The sequence below is a fragment of the Gymnoscopelus microlampas genome, assembly GCF_963454915.1.
Source record: "Gymnoscopelus microlampas genome assembly, chromosome: 11".
Taxonomy (NCBI): Eukaryota; Metazoa; Chordata; class Actinopteri; order Myctophiformes; family Myctophidae; genus Gymnoscopelus; species Gymnoscopelus microlampas.
In genome coordinates, this window is record NC_139948.1 from 14969830 (window position 1) to 14987169 (window position 17340).

The 17340-nt window shown below is 49.7% G+C and overlaps 2 protein-coding genes across 3 annotated transcripts in view; one reads left to right on the forward strand and one right to left on the reverse strand.

The window, feature by feature from the left end:
- coro7 (coronin 7) overlaps positions 1 to 17340 on the forward strand; it is a 193251-nt gene that overhangs the window by 106225 nt on the left and 69686 nt on the right. The window lies entirely within an intron of this gene.
- The window catches only part of vasnb (vasorin b), a 31503-nt gene continuing 14683 nt past the window's right edge, over positions 521 to 17340 (reverse strand). For both annotated transcript variants that reach the window (XM_084071515.1, XM_084071514.1), the window contains exon 3: positions 521 to 3728. In XM_084071515.1, the coding sequence (XP_083927641.1) occupies positions 1659 to 3704 (2046 nt within the window). In that variant the 5' untranslated portion in view covers positions 3705 to 3728 and the 3' untranslated portion in view covers positions 521 to 1658. The remainder of the gene's footprint in view (positions 3729 to 17340) is intronic.

Here is a 17340-nt window from a genome sequence, read left to right on the forward strand (position 1 = left end):
ATCTCAGCGCAGTGCGTCTCCACAACAGCCTTCCTGTAAGGCCTCCCTCACTGCAACATAAGTCTCATTGTCCTCAACTCAGAGAGCATACACTTGGAACAACTTGGAACCCTTCGCTGTGCTACGTCTGGCGTTTTCATAGTCTGGTTGGGTGCAAGTGAGCAAAACTGGAACCCTCTTTTGCCAAGGGGAAGTTAATGGCGCACGTCAATATGCCGTGGGAGCTAATTCTGCCCAAGGGAAACGCAGTAAACACAACCGCTATCTCCTTTTGCCTGTTGTGGGCCCCGGCCGTCGAGAACGTTCTTCACAAATTGCGGTCGAGGGATATAGTAACTGAGTCTTTGCTCTCGGGAATATAAACAATAAATAAGGTCTTTAAAGTACTTGTTTCCCCTCGGGTAGAGTCATGTGAGTGTGTATGTGGTTAAAAGAAAGCTCCAAGTATGGTTGAAGCTCAGCTGCAGAGCGTTGTGTGTGTGTGTGTGTGTGTGTGTGTGTGTGTGTGTGTGTGTGTGTGTGTGTGTGTGTGTGTGTGTGTGTGTGTGTGTGTGTGTGTGTGTGTGTGTGTGTGTGTGTGTGTGTGTGTGTGTGTGTGTGTGTGTGTGTGTGTTGGTGTTCAGTTCAGTCAACTGGTTCCCTTTGTAACTTTTGTAATCTTGCTTACCTCCTCTTTGTGCTTAGGAAAAGGGGGCTGGACCACGGAGAAGGGGGGATTTATTCTATGTCTGCCCAGACTTACATCTACTTACACCGTCTGACATTCTGAGTGTAAAGCCCTTTGATTGACTTTGCTGGTGCGAAATGAGTTTTAATCTTCAAACATTGTAATCTGCTTTTTTGTCTGTCTGTTAGTCACAAGAGATGGGGGGGGGGGGGGGGGGGGGGGTGGAGGAGTTAACAACTTCTAACAGTCACACAGTGAAACGAGAACAAAAACATAATAACATTAAGACAAATATATATAAAAAAATGTACTGTATTTACAACATAAAAAAAAACAATGCCATTTTCACAAGCGTCAGCCATTCTGACTGAAAGGGTTCTCTTCATTTGGTGACTTGGATGTCATTCACAGCAAGCACCGCCCACTTTGGGGGTAGTGCAGAGGTGCTACAAAAAGTAAAAAAAAAACATTTTCTTTTATTTCAGTCATTATAATGGGGAAATGGCAGCACAGCCCCATTTCAGTCCTCGGTCGGGACCCAGGGGGTCACCTAAACCTTTGACCCTTAGCTCCAGCCAATAACAACACACCACCTGTCCCAGCCACACTTGGTCTTTTGAACCACGGCTGATAGTGGGCGAGCTGAGAGGTTGCCAGACCAGCTATGTGATTGAAGAAACATTGCAGAAGCGGAATGCAGCAGCATGTAAAATGAAGTAAAGGCACTTTTAGAGCTTTCTCTAGGTCCTTAGCGTGTTTTGAATGTTTCATATCTGTTTAGACAAATGAAGGGAAATGGGTTAAATATTTATACAGTATGTTCAGTTTCTCCATTGCTGTCTGGCTGGCTGGCTGGCTGGCTGGCTGCTGACTGGTTCTCTCCTTCACTGTCACCAGTAACAGTAGCTGGAGTCTGTAGTTCATCAGTGGGAAGAACCGAGCTCAGGAGCAAAGTACTCCTTATAAGTTCGAAAAGTCACCAAACCCAGCGTCAGAAGTAGGAGTTGTTGTTATTTGACGTACAGTGATCCTGTAGCAGCAACACCTCGTATTCCAGGTTGCCATTCTGAACGGCAGGCTCCGGCATCATGAGCTCCGGCTGTTTTTGAGGCAGTGCCCCATTGTCCAAGCCAGACTTGACTCCCTCCAGTTCCAGCTGCGAGGGATCGCAGTCTAAGTCCAGCTGGCCCTTGGCCCTCTTCCTGCGGAGGTAGCACACGACCCCCACAGCGACCGCTATTAGCACCACCAGCAGCACGATGGCCATGGCGGGCACCAACAGGGTGGTCAACCTCTTGTCCTCCACCTGTGCCCCCGTGGTGCTGGGCCCCTGTGGCGCGGCCGTGTGTGCCTCGGTGCAGGCGGTGTCTGTGCCGGCGGGGGTGCCCAGCGGACTGGCACACACGGTGTAGGTGGAGTTGGGCTTCAGGCCCCTGAGCGTGTACTCCGGGTAGGATGACGGAAGGCTGAGCTGCATCGGCCTCCGGTCGGGCCCGGAGAGGTTGCGGTAGGTCAGGCGGATCCCGCGGATGTAAGGCCGCATCTCGATGTAGCGGTGAAGGTCCAGCAGGATGGAGGTGGAGGTGACGTGGCGCGAGCTGATGCCCGGGGCGTCTGCGGTGACGGTTGCCATCGACACCTCCTCTTCTGGGGACGAGGGTGGTGGGTGGCGGATCTCGCAGTAGATGCCTGAGGTGCCACGTGGGCACGTGCACTCCACCTGACCCCGCTGGTCCAGGCGACAAGTGCCCCCATTCAGGCAGGTGTTGGGAGGGCAGAAGTGCTGCTCTACCTCTATGTGGCTGCTGCTGCTGCTCGGTGAGGCGGGCACCGGGGGCAGGGGAGAGTCGATGTCCGTGTCCATGGGGTCGTCACTGGACCTGGGCACTGGGATGCCCCTGGTGGTACTGGGGAGGGTGGTGACAGGAACCGGCACGGTAGTGGTGGTCTTGACGGTGCTGGTGGTGACCGTGGTGGTGGTAGGGCAACCAAACTCTCTGTGCTCCAGTCTCTCAAGCACCTTTCCGGCGTTGATGGGCGGGAAGTGGCAGCGGGTTTCCTCTGTCCTCTCCAGGGCGATGCCCTGGGCCCTCAGCCAGCCAGGGAACCAGGACAGAGTACAAAGGCAGTTGAAGGGATTCTCAGCCACCGTCAGCTTCCTGATGTGAGGGAAGAGCTGGGCGAAGCCCTGAGGGAGTCCCTGCAGACCGAGGAGGCTGATGTCCAACTCCTGAAGCTCTCCCAGGTTCTGAAGGTGCTCTATTTTCAGAGGACCCATAGGGTTCCCCGCCAGGTTGAGGTGGATCAGCCCCCGGGCCTCCTTCAGAGCTTTGGGAAACGACTCCAGCTGGTTTCCCGAGATGTCCAGCTCGTGCAGGTTTCCCAGAATGGCCATGAGCTCCTCGTCCAGGCTGGTGAGACCCACCCCGCCCAACTTCAGGGACTCCAGGTTGGGGGTCTGGAGGTCCGAATGGCCCAGAGTGGGGAGCACGTTGAAACGCAGGTCCAACAGCAGCAGCCGGGGCATGGAGAGAGCAGGCAGCGACGTCAGCTGGTTCCCCTGCAGCTTTAGCTCCAGCAGCTGCTCCAAGCCGTTAAAGGCCGCAGGGTGGATGGTCTTGATGTGGTTGCTGTACAGATAGAGACGCTCCAGCAGGGCCATGCCGTGGAAGCTCTCCTCTGAAATGTGGGTGATCTGGTTGGACGACAGGTCCAGGTTTCTCAGGGAGGTCAGTGGCTCAAACACCCTATCCGGAAGCTCGGTCAGTTTGTTCTGGCTGAGGTCCAGCATCTCCAGATTGTCCAAGCCGTCAAAGTCCTCTACGGCGAGGCCCTCGATGCCGTTGGCAAAGAGGTAGAGGCTCTTGGTGGCCGGGGGCACCCCCGGGGGAATGGTGGAAGAGCGTCGCTGGAAACACAAGATGGAGTCCGGGGTGGTGCAGGAGCAGTCCTTCGGGCAGGCGTTGGACGTGACGCCACTGGGTAGGAGGAGGAAGAACAGCAGGAAGGGCGTCAACGGAGTGAGAAAGACCTTCATGGTGCGGATCCTTCTCTCCTCGGCCTGAAACGAGAGAGAGCGAGGAAATGTCAGCGAACTGTGTACACAACATTCACAGAGATATACGACTGTATCATAATGTTAGCACTGGCTGATTTGTGCGACACTCGGAACACGCAATTGTGGTGTGCAAAAGCAGTACAAATCCTATCTCTGTTCTCTTTCCTTGCAAGGTCCTGTGAAGGCCATGCTTGAGTGTAAGAGCCCCCCAGCTGTTGGGCAACAAGAAATCTATAACAGATACATGAAGCACAACCGTGGACTTTGTTTCATAAAAAAAAAATGTTTTTCCACAGTAGAATAATAAGCCTACGGACCGGCACAGGTCTGTTATTGATTGATTGTGGGGTCCTTTAATGTGGCTTTTAGAGGGGGCTTACTATCGTTGCTGTGGATTTGTATACTCCAGTGATCAAAGGCATTCTCCTGACACTGTTCCCTCAAACAATAGGCTCTGGCAGTGACCTCAGGGCCTCAGGAGGAACCTTTCCACTCTAGGGAAAAGTTAGATGTGTGGCGTCTTGCCACGCCGATGACAAGAGTGCCACACTATCCATGCAATGTGCTGTGTAACTAATAGTATTGTGATGCTGAGACTGTTGTCTCCATCCTACTCCTTTGGCAGATGGTGTGTGTGTGTGTATGTGTGTGTGTGTGTGTGTGTGTGTGTGTGCGTGCGTGTGTGTGCGTGTGTGTGCGTGTGTGTGTGCGTGTGTGTGTGTGTGTGTGTGTGTGTGTGTGTGTGTGTGTGTGTGTGTGTGTGTGTGTGTGTGTGTGTGCGCGCGTGCGTGCTACCCACAGCACTATCATTTACTGTACTGCACACTATGGATGTACGAAGGAGGATAGTAAACTGTTTATGACACATACTCCACTGTATATTACACACACCCACACACACACACACACACACACACACACACACACACACACACACACACACACACACACACACACACACACACACTCAAAGCACTGACGGACCTATCCATTGTTATTCTGTTATTTCTCAGATGATGGCAAGAATAAAACACATTTACACACAAAGTGTGTACATGTTTCTGTCTCTTAAGTGCTTCTAAAATGGAAAAACCGTCGCATTCCGTCAGAACAGCCTCACCATAAACGGCGCTCGTTGGTTTCTCCAGTTTCCTCTAACGACACGGTGTCAGCAGCCGTGTGGCCGTGTGTCTACCATGGAGCACGTGGCCCTGCATCTGTGGATCATTTACTTTGTGGTTGTTTCTAAACTTGGAGGAGAGCTACGCTGATAGCCCGGAGCTAGCTTCCCCTGACCAGAGAACTCGGCATAAATAACACACACTTTCTATGTTGTCATTACGCAGAACGACGGCCAACAAACTGCAGCGCTAAACACATGTCTGAAGTGCCCGTGGAGGCGAAAAATGGCTGAAATACGCAGAGGAGCTGAGGGGAGTACAGGGCGCCTGGAGAGAAGGAGTCTTATATACTAATTTACACCCATTTCACCTGAGCCCTCTTTAGGCTCAAAACAAACACCTGGTCGAGCTTCGGCGCACAACTTGAAAGGGGTCGAAAGGGGAGGGGGGAGTGATGGAGGAGAGGGAGAGAGGAATGAAGGGGAGATAAAGGGGGAACTAGACGCTGAGGAGAGTCAGCAAGACAGTTTATCATTCCATGGAGTGAGGCTGCCTTGGGAGAGGAGAAGGGAACATCTCTATCTGTTGGCCAATTTGTCTTCCTCTTACTTCTTCCTCTCCCCCACTCTCTCTGTCGGCCTCTTTCTTTCTGTCTATCATTCTATTTGAGTCTATCTCCCTCTACTGAGGCTGAGAAAAACACAGTGTTTTTGTCGGTGTGTGTGTGTGTGTGTGTGTGTGTGTGTGTGTGTGTGTGTGTGTGTGTGTGTGCGCGGGGGGTTAGTATCTGAAGTTCACAATAAGGTGAAATATGCAAACACAATATTTTATTAACTCAGGACAGCACAGGAAGACAGTAGACGGTGCTTTTTTTCTGCTGTTTTCTTAAACCTGAGATATTGATATACAAGACATACTGATAAACGTCCCTCCCTGGCGGTGTCATGCCTTTTTTGGTTGGGGCTTGAGGCATGTTGAAACCTTGTTTTCTGTTTGGGGGGGGGGGGGGGGGGGTCTTGTTAGAACTTTGTTGCTGATGTCTAGACTAGAGCACCACCTGTATGAGTAAAGCCTTGTCACTGTTTTTCAGATTTACACATAGTTCACATACAGAACATGGTGTTCTTCTCGTCCAGAGTTCAAACCTATTACTCCAGAAATGTTCCAGACAAAGCTTGTGACGTGTAATTCTCTTCACTTGTTTTCTTGTACTTTTTTGTTTTCCTGAAAGTTGTTCTTTTTCTGAGATATTTTGGCACAATATTTATTTTCCTTTCTTTTATTTTTTGTATCTATTTCTTTATTCAGATGGCATGCATGCACTGTTTCGTCTTGCCCAGGGACCCTTAAGGGGCCATTTTCGGTGATCACCGTCTCACCGCGGTGGTTTGAAAACTACAACATGACCAGGGGTGCACATAACTGGTGCGCAGGTGCGCATGCGCACCCAAAATAAAAAATGCGCACCACATCAGGCGACGCGAGGCGCTTTTGCGCACCAACAGCTGGGACAGGAATTTCCAAGCTTTTATTTTTTAGCAAAACTAAAAAATAAAAGCCTGGAGATCGAGGCTAGGAATTTACTTCCTGAAGCCACACTCACACAATCACTCTAAAGCACCCGTCGGCCCCATGTACAGCCATTAGGCACAGGGGTAGAGATATGACTCGCGTCGCCTCGCATCGCCTCGCATTGCCTAGCTGCGTGCACGCAGCCAGCAGCGGCACGCAGCTAGGCCCCCCGTTGACAAAACGGGACGGGCGCCATGCGCACCAAGTCACATGTCCAGGTGCTCTTCTGCGTACCAGACCTAAAAAGTTATGTGCACCCCTGAACATGACGTCACTGAGCCGCGGCGATAAGCGACTCACCGCTCACCTCAACACATCTCTCTGTTTTCACTAACCGACATCACCGGACTATGAGCGCCTAGTATCATAATCACTGTTTAGCTGAAAACGTTGTTTCCACCTAAAATTGTAGCATGCAGCCACCTTTTACGGGTCTGTAACTCTGGGAGTGTACAACTCTAACCAAATCGATGGGTCCATTTGGTTCCATTTGTACACTCTCAGAGTTAAATAAATGCGCCTCCAGAGATACAAAATTGTATGAAATGGGATATATATCAAACTGGGGGTCCTTGAGATGAAAAAGGTTGAGAATCATTGTGCCAGCTCAACTCTGAGCTATGAACATACTGTACAGCCTGCATGGGCCAACATACAGTAGCTATAATCCTCCATTCCTCTGAGCCACTTCTGAGGTCTGTTCTCTTTGAAGCCAGACGTCTTTGTCTGCACAGAGATGGACTTACAGCACATGAAATGCACTGTACATTAGTTGCTTATGTACATGACAACAGTTAGCAAATTGCTGAACTGTCTGTTTTAATGCATTTTTTTAATAGGCCGTTTATTGTGGGTTGTGTTCTGTTGTTTAGGAATGAATTCCTTTTCACAGATTTACTTGGTCGATTCTAATCGATCTTGTATTTGTACAAGTGAGTTTCCGTTGTAGCGCTGAAGCAATAGCTCTGACAATGATCTTTGTATGCCAAAGGAAACAGAACAGAAACTTGCATCAATTGTGGTTTCGCCTTATTTACTTACGGGCACCCATGCCTCCTCTCTCTGAAAACAGGTTTAGTGGCTGCTCCGCATGTTGAAAACCTCACCAACCGGTGCCAAGTAGATATTACAACAGCAACAGAGCCACTGCCATCTTAAATAATATTTTCTTCCCTCGGAATTCTTTCTCCCGCTCTCGGTCTTGCTCTCTCAGTTTAATGAAACATTTTCTTTAGAGAAAAACATTGCCTCGAATGTCAGGCCTTGGAGAGGAGATCAAGGCTTTTCGGGGGTGCAGAGGGGAGGAGGTATCATCTCATCCACGCCGCGGCTGTGGCATTTATTTTCCTTTTCTTTCGGCATACTTTTCTTTCCTTGAAATCGCAACCCCCATGGAAAACATTCATTGATCTCCTCTTTTCCCTCCTGCAGGGTACACACCAGAAGGGACCATAGCAAAGGCTTGGACCCTGCCACCAACGCATTGCTGTTATCCTTGTTATTATCCAAATTATTCCGAACCGGAGCAGAAAGCCAGATATCTGTAAAGAAACGACCCCATTTAGATCCAGAAGTGTAGCTGAAACAAAGCCCTCAGCACCTAGTTAGCCACTTTCAACCAGGGATCTATTGTCACGCGGCTGTTTTTGCCACGCGACACCATTGTATGACGACATATAAAATGGGGCTTATGTGGTTTATGTCCAACCGCCAGAACCTGCTAACAGGAAATAAAATGCCTCCTAAGTCCTAACCTTTCGCCAGTCATGCAGAAGTTGTTGCCAGTCAGCATTGCAATTGTTTATGGAAAATCTGGACAAGGCTGATAACATCTGGAGGTGTTACCATAACTCGCCATCAGCGCCAGCTGAGTGGGAACCAGAGGTGAGGGGCTGCAGTTATCCCATAGTTTACACACACAGTGCCCTGGGGACATTCACTGAAACGGACTGGTAATTACGTATAGAGAATGTCGTAATGGATTTAGGTAGAGAGCAATAAATCAGAGTAACTGGTTTCAACTTTCTCGGCACTTCATATTGTAGGAGGTCCAAATGTGGAAATCAAATTTCTAGAAGTTCTGACTGATTACAAGCACAATTGTATCTGCAAGTTCACTGCAGGGTCGCAAACCCTTTAAAAGCAGTGATTGGAAAGAGAGGGGGGAAAATGCAGGAAGAGAGCGTTTGCGTTACAGGAGTTGGAAATGATGGAGAGGCAGATAGGAGAGAGAGCGGGAGAGAGAGAGAGAGAGAGGATGGAAGCTGCATGTGTATACACAATGAGGGAAAACAAAGGGATTTGGAAAGATAAACAGGGGGATGAAGGAGAAAGGAAGAACCAGGCAACAGCTGGATTGTACGCAGGCATTCTTGGGTGTCTCAGGTTTTCATATCATCACAGACTTGGCAGGAATTGTGTGTGTGTGCGTATGTGTGCGTGCAAACGTGTTTGTATGCAAGCAACCATGTGTGCATGAGTGAGGTGCGAGACGAAAAGGAGTGAGAGCTGTGTAAGTATGAACCGTTATGTGAATTTACTGCCTGCACTTTACTATGTGCATACATGTGAGAAAGAGATATATAGTATGTGTCTGAAGTTGTCCAAAAAACCCGATCCCACCTCTTCCGGAGTGACTTGGGTAATATCTGAACCGGAGACAGCTAAGAAGGGACCAGAGCCAGAATACACAACATCAATGCAGCAATGTGTCGTAAAAAGATGGAGGCATGGGGGGGAAAGGGAGAACGGGAGAGGAGCACATGAAAGAGAAGTGAGGCCGTGCAGATAAAGCGGAGAATATTTTTCACCCCTAGAAGTCCAACACGGCATTTCTGGCGTAGCTCCCCCGGGCCAGAGTGTTTATTTGACCGTGCCTCATTCCAAATCAGGCCAGGCACATCTGATAACCCTGAGGTTGGCGGGGTGGGGGGGGGGGTGGTTCTCTGCACACCAGCAGATCGCAGATAAGACCTTCATAGCTACGATTCTCCCAATTTGCTTTTTGCTCCGTGTGGCAGCAAGTGTCTTGCGCAGCGTCTTATCAGCTCGCAGATAAGGACCCATCATGGCATCGGTACAGTACAGGTTCAGTCGGTATCCCCTGGTGCTGAGTGACTCCTGACTGTGTGGCATTAACTCAAGTGTTTCGGAGCGAGCGAAGGACCGAGAGAGAAGAGAGGGGAGAAGAGTGTTAGCAGACGGACAGGCCTGTCATCCCCGCACAGGGAGGAATGCAGCCGTTGAGCTTCTCCCTCCCCTACCCCTTCTCTTCCTCTGCCTTTTCTTGAGTTGTAATTTCCTTTCCTCTCTCCTGTGCGCTTGTGGAGACATTCCTGAGACAGGCAGCAGCTGAGCTTGGAAAAAGAGGGAGCTTCTCATAAGCCGGCCTTATGGTCTCGCTGGCCTAGCATTTAGAGATTAACAGAATGTTTTCCAGGTCTTTCTGACTGGATAAGTGAATGTGCAGCAATACAGAGGTGAGACCCTTTTTTGGTTCCAGGATTCGTCATTGTAACAAAAACAGTTTTTTGACGTCTCTGTTTTCTTCCTATTTGGGGCCTATAGATAAAGTGCGGCGCTTTTAAAGAGCGCGTTGGCTGACGCTAGCATATAGCCGGGGGAGCTAGCAACCGCGAGGCGAAGCCGGCGCACAGGAGAAAAAAAAGAGCATGGGAACGTCTTTACGCAACACCGTGAAAGAAAAACACACGGTCAGCCCCCTGGAAAAGAAAAATAAAGAGTTGAGAAGCTGTGAAGAAGTCAAAGACAGAAAAAAAAAAAATCTTTTGTCTCACACTCGCCCTCTCCCCTGTCCCCCCTTTTCTCGTCTTTTCAAGACCAGGAGGAAAGGAAAACACTAGCACAGGGAACAGTGGAGGCTGAGAAGAAAGGTTCTGTCAGCAGGAGTGGAGGGGTCGGAGAGGTGGATGAGGCCTGGCTTCAGGGAGGGTGAAGTGGGTCTCGTCAATTAAAGCCCCACAGGCCCGACGTCAAGAGCCCTTATCTTCCGAGCGGAAGGGACACTGAGGGGGCACGGGATGGGATGGCAGAGGAGGAGGAGGAGGCGGGTGGAGGGAGTGGGGGGGGGGTCATAGAGCACTTGTATAATCCAGCAGGACAGGCTGGTTACTGTAAGGGGGGGGGGGGGGGGATGGAGGCACCCTGCCAAAGTCTTGGTAAGGGGATAAGGCTGCACACACGACAGAGTGCATACTCCCATTAAAGAGGGCCCCCTTCTCTCTCTCTCTCTCTCTCTCTCTCTCTCCCCGTTGGAGGACGTTATCTTCTAAGGGAACAATGCTTGTGGTATGTGCATTAGCGTATGATCTACCGCACCGTGGGTAGGCAGGTCCAATGCATTGGGGATGGAGTGCCATAGCACGCACACCACGAAAGCCTCAGCCTCAGTCTGTCACGTAGGTGCCATAGCAGGTTATGAACGATACCCGCCTGTAGCCGTAATTTACAAAGTAAAAATCCTCAATGCCAATTTAACGGGTCCATTTGGTTACATCCGTACATTCTCAAGAGTTACAGTACAAATGGCTAAATGAACGCTGAGGATTTTACTGTGTAGGAATGCTAGAGTTTAACCCTCCCCGTCTCTATCCCTGTCCCTATGAGAAGAAACAGCACCCCACCACCCAATGACACACACACACACACACACACACACACACACACACACACACACACACACACACACACACACGCCACACGCCCCCTGCTGTCAGCACCATCCTGGCCACAGCTGGGTGCTGTTACCCACAATCTAGCGGGGTCATCCCTCAACATGACACAGAGGTCCCATAAATGCTGGCCCTCCTGCGCGGTAGGCCTACAAGAAAGAACCGGCAAGGACGGAGAGACGAGAGTTTTTAAATGAGTGGACAGACAAAAGAGAAGAGAAGAGCTTCTCCCAAAGCCTCTCGTGCAGACAGTGGAAACAATGTCAGACAACTTAAGCGTTTAACAATGTCAGCTATGCTAACCTCAATGTTTCGGTACGTGCGTTATGCTGTTGAGTGTTTGGTTTTTGGTATGTGGTAGAAGCACCGCCAGCATTATGCTCTATTATCGGCCGTACCTGTTGGACTACCTGTGAAATACATGCATTCAGGACATGCATGGACGAGTGTTTGGGAACAATGGGCAAGGCAGAAAGAGAGAGACAATTTAAGTTTAGAAACAGAGTTTGTGCTTTAGTTTACTTTGTGTTTGTTGACCACTTTCGGCTTGGTTTACAGCACATCTACAAGCTCACAACACGTTTCGTGCGACGCTGTTGTGCAACAAAGTATAACATGGGGCTTAAGTCGTTAAATATGGGGGAAAATACTCCAGATCTTAATATCGAATAGAGTGTGGTTTCCATTGAATTGATCCAGAGACTGTCCTTGCACTACACAGTAAAATCCTCAGTGTTCATCTAACCCCGAGAGCGTACAAAATGACCCAAATGGGACCCCTTAGCACTGTCATGTGCGTCAGTGCTAATACTCATCTGGAAGCCACAAATACCATTGCTGTGCTTTAAAGTGGTAGGGCGGGGAGGGGTCATAGCGTTTTAATAAGGTTTGTTTGACCACAAGAAAAGGTCCTCCAACCAACCGCGCTCATAATGGTTCAGTTCTGCCTGCACTGATTGATGTCAAACGCTTGTTGCTTTAATTAATACAAATGACCACTTTAACCAACAGGCAGTTCCTGTAGGGCTACATCCTGCCGTTCCTATCTTCATCTCCGCTTCTTTCTCCCTCTCTCTCTCTCTCTCTCTCTCTCTCACTTTTGTCCTGTCTCTTTCGCTTCTCATGTCCTGGACTTAAATGAGCGGCAAAGCTGCTTAGCATCTGAGCGAAGAAGGAAAAAAAAAAAACATGGCCCCCTTTGTCTCAGGATTTATGGCTTTGTTCAGGCCTGCAAGGCCACAAGGACAGTGCGATGGCGGTGCCATTAGTGGCTACACACAGCCAACAGCGACATGAAAGAGAGCTTAATGTATAGTTATGGGGTGAATGTGGGGCGAACCGCACTGCAGGGGGGATCCAGCAGGGTTCAGTCACTGTGTGATTTAGTGATCTCAGCCATGCAGCCACCTGTTGTAACCACATGAACCCGAGCGTTCCACAAACTTTGCCTTAGAGAGAAAAAAAAGGAGGTGGCATTAGTATAGACCCCTGGGGGACTCCGGTCAACAACAAAGTATGTGGGGTTTTAAGTGGTTAAGTCACATTTCTTGCTAAACGTCGCGAGGCGTAATGTCACCCGATCTCTCCCCTGCCCTCTGTCAGAACGAGGTCTGATCAGATAGCGTCAATCCAAAGGGACAACAAAAGTTCAGCTCCGACCAATGAGGCGTAGAAGGAGACTTAGGGGTCAGAGGTCAGGCCCAGATAAGTGCTTCCACTGCTGCTCAATGTTCTGTGTCCTCTGTTGTAAGTCTGGTCCCAGACAACAGAGATAACGGGCCCTGTTTGACACTGGAACACACCCAGCTTTGGTTTCACAGGCTCACACACACACACACACACACACACACACACCTGAGCCTGGCTTGTCCTAGCCGCCCACAACAGGTGCTTTCTCCACTCCTCCGGGGCAACGTGAAACCCAAAACCTGTTGGAGTGTGTCTTGATTTGAATGACGCGACCTGCATGCGCGAGAGCGCCGGCTCCCTGCCTCGCTCCCTGCCGCCCGCACACTCCTGCCCCAGGGAGAGAGAGAGAGAGAGAGAGAGAGAGAGAGAGCCTGTTGCAGGGGGAACGGAAGCAGGAGGAGGCGGGCGACAGGGCGGCCGGAGTCGGCTTCCCGAAGCGGCAGATGTCCTGCTGCAGCCTCTCTATGCCTCCTCTGAGCTTTAACCCATTGAGACCTGAGGCCGCGTCAAAAAAAAATCTAAATCCTAAAAAAAAAATCGGAAAAAAATATTGAAAAATAATTTTCACGATTTTTCAAAAATAGCAGATCTACAAGCTCATAGCGCGGCACTCGGTGCCGCGCTATGAGCTTGTATATCTGCTATTTTTGAATAGCCAAAGTGACATAGATGCGTTCCAGGTCTTAATGGGTTAAAGCATGGAGGTCAGGCACCATGTGGCCCAAAAGGAAACGTGGACCATTTCCTCTCTCTATTTCTTCTTTTTTTTAACCGATGGAACCGATTGTGACGCTCAACTTGATTTATTTTGCTCAGAAGATGTGGAGACGCACACAAGAGGACAGACAAACAGGTGCACATAGTCACACAGACACACAAACACACACACACACAGTCGGTCCTTGTCTTGACCCTGACATTGACAGAGATGTCTGTCACCGGTTGGACCCTGATCCCTGTGACCTATAGGGACAGGCGACCTCTTGAAGGTCGCGGTCACAGCCTGTCTCTGTCCCCCAGAACCAGAGGCACAAAGCCTGGCCTTTGTCACACACCTTCCCTGTTGCCCAGACATGACGCTACAGTCAAGTGTCTCAGACCTGCACTACAGGGATCTCGCAATGCACACACGCACACACACACACACACACACACAGACACACTCGATGCTAACACAATGTGTTTCAACACCCCATTGACTCCCGCAGACATTTATCAGTTTCTCAATCATGATGTTTGATCCTACAATGTCTGCCTGTCTGTCTCCATGTAACCCAAGCCTGGTAATGATAAGTTGCATTATTAACAGATACGCCTCAATTAGGTGCCCCCCAGCTGTCCCAAGCACTGTCCCTAGTGGCTCAGGCTGTCGGCGACCCATATGGTTGGTGGCTCTATCTTTGACCTGCCTGGCATCAGTCTCGGCCTCTAGTGGCATAGAAAAGACCCTCCTCTCTGTGCCCCTGCCCCCCTCCTCTGTGAGTTGGTGAGCACGAGACCAGCTTCCAGGCAGGCGCCACAGCGTTGGGCTGACCCAGAACTCCCTACAGGCCCTCATTGTCCAGCTAGCGAGGCCCTCAGACCAGCAGGGAGTCCGAAGTCTGCAGCTGCTGTTTACAGCTTGAAGGACATAGAGAGAGAGACCAGATTATGAAGGCAGAAGGATGAACAAACAACTGATGAGATCATTCTGACTTTCGTAAATCTGCGAGGTCGACAGTGGGATGAGAGCGTATGCGGCTTGCCAAAATGCAATCTGCAAAAGAACTTCACTTGCTGTGAGGTCTTGTTTGCTGATGGAGTCTTCATTATAGTGCTGTGTTAGGTATGTGCCATGATGTGTGCGTGCTTGCAGTGTTTGCTTAAATGTGCGCTTGGTGGTTGGAAGACAGCAGGACGGACCAGTTCTGTCAAAGAGCCACGGGCCAGGTGTGATGTGCACACTCCCAACACCCTGTCTCTCCCGAGCCTCTCAACACCGCTGAGAATGCCAAGCCAGCTAGTCACCTGAGCTCCATCGCTCCTTTCCACCTCGTACGCCTTTCCTCATGTGTTTCTTATTGGACCGAACCATGTTTTTCTCATGTCCAAGTCTGCGGAGAACATGATACTCGGTTGCTTAAGGCGAGGCCAAGCTGAATCTTTTCTTCTCTGCTCTTTCACACACACAGGGGTGACCAGACTTAGTGTGCTAACACCACAGATTGAGCCACAAGTGCCATGCTGTTTTCCTACCTTTGCCCTTCGTTTTTTAACGGTGGCAATGTCAGCGTTCAAGGTTTAAGTCAACAAAAACAGAGCGAGCATACGAGTCAGTATGCATACAGGCGGGCACATCGACTGAGCAAATACTGTCACGCGCACTCATTGAAGACAAACACAAGTAATCTGCCTGTGTATCTCCCTGTGGTTTGCTGGCTTGCCTCGATATTCCTCGAGCACATAGTTCCCTATCTAAATGTCCCCCTTGCCTCAGTCCAGGACCCCCCCGGCGTGGCCGAGACGGATTCCGCTGCATTAGTGTCACAGCATTGGTGTCACGCTCGCACGCGCACAAACAAAACCCACAAGCGCTGCAGCACGATCCAGGCCGTGCAAACGATGTACTGTAATGTGTAACATTCTTACACATTACAGCACATCACGCAACTATTTCTGAAATTGCTGTCACGGGCCAGTCATCAATCTCTCCACCTCCCCTCTCTGCTCCTTCCCTCTCAGGTCTGTTCATGCGGACGGGGAGAGTATGGCAGGAATTTGATGAAGCCACGTCTCTCTCACCTGCCTGCCATAACAGCCCTGCAGTCTGCAGTCTGTCGTGTGTGTGTGTGTGTGTGTGTGTGTGTCTGTGTCCATCGATACTACAACAGTTTTTCGATTGATCTTTTAAAGCAATCCATGAAATCAATTAGTTCGATTAACAGTTGTACCGCTAAAAGAGACTCAGGGTGTCTTATGACTCATCTCATGTAAACAGCGTATTACGATATCACTGTCCAGTGTGAATTTACATGGGTCAGGGCTTCTGAAGTCACTCGCTACGCTTGGTCATGACCAGCTGCATCTCTCCACTGATCCATCACGTTTTTCTCTCCTCCTTCCTCATCCATCTGCCTGCGGACGTTGTCGCCTTATTAGTGACCACAGACAGAAGATGTCAAAAAGGTTTCCATGTTAAAAGGCCGGGGGAAAATCGCACCTATTCTTGGAACAATGAAAGGATTTGTGTAAGCTTAAATGTGCCCTTTTCTTTTTTTTGAAAAGCATCCTTTCTAAAAGGAGGTCTGTGACAGTGAAGAATGTGAAGGATGATCGCTATGGTGCTGCAGGGGAAGACAGAATGAGAATGAGGATGGGGGGGGGGGCGCATTGTTTGTGTCTTGGCCCGACGCCTGGCGATTGACAATTTAATTGGTTGTTGTTGACTTGGACTGTTTCCACCGCGGCTCTCGAGCTCTGTGGTAGATTAGTTTGGACTGCGACAGACATTCCGTAATTAGACGGCTGATTTATTGATTTTGAGTATTGCATTCTCTGTGGCACTGTACGTGCGGTGAAGATGGCGTCGTTTACAAAAGTCTGTAAGTAAACAGATGTGTTTTTTCCCTCATTCTCATTGCGCCGCACGGCCCCCGCGCTCATACCTGTTTTTCAGGCGCCTTTATTTCATAAGAGTTGCCGTTGGTGATTTTTCGAGTCAGCCTGCCCCCAGGGCCAACTCCTATGAAAAACGCTCCGCTGAGACTCCAGCATGTGCAAGTCACACACAGGATAAACATGACATCTCTTAGTGGTGGAGATCTGTGGTGCTGATTAGCGTGTCACAAAGGAATGCATTGTCAAGCCAATGACTCTGTTGGTCTCTTGCCAGAGCTTGGCAGGTTGGCTGGCTGGCTGACTGACTGGCAGGGAGCTCGCCCGCCCCCAGCCCTGACATGCCTGGCCTCCGTGCCCCTGTTTGCCACCTCGACGTGACGATCAGTTAACCACATGAACCCTAGAATCCCTGCTCTGAGCATGCGGAAATAGACGATCTACAAGCTCACAACGTGTCGCAACAGCTATTTTCAGTACAGATTTGGTGAAGAGGGGGGAAAAAAACTAGGGGGCCAAGTAAAGACCCCTGGAGGACCCCAGTCTATGAAATGTATACTGTAGGGTTCAAGGGGTTTTAATAGTCATTCAAAGTATTCATCCCACCTGAATCGTAATCTGAGTTAGAAACACGTTGGAGTTTGCTTCTGCATATCCCTAAAGATGTTTTCACAACATGTTTATGATTCATTGCAGTTGTCCTTCCACATTTATTTGGTGTCATGTTCCAATATCTGTGTAATTCCAATATTACCCTGAAAATGCCCACGATATAGACGATGTTTTTGTACCCTGGTGCTTTCGGGGCAAGTTAGTACTTGGATCTAGTGCGTAAAACGGAATGGGTTTTATTACAACAATGCAATTTCCTCCCGTGCAGTCAGTGTCGACATTCTACAAACATCCTATAAAACGTCCTGTTTGCCAACGACAGCATCATCTCATGCA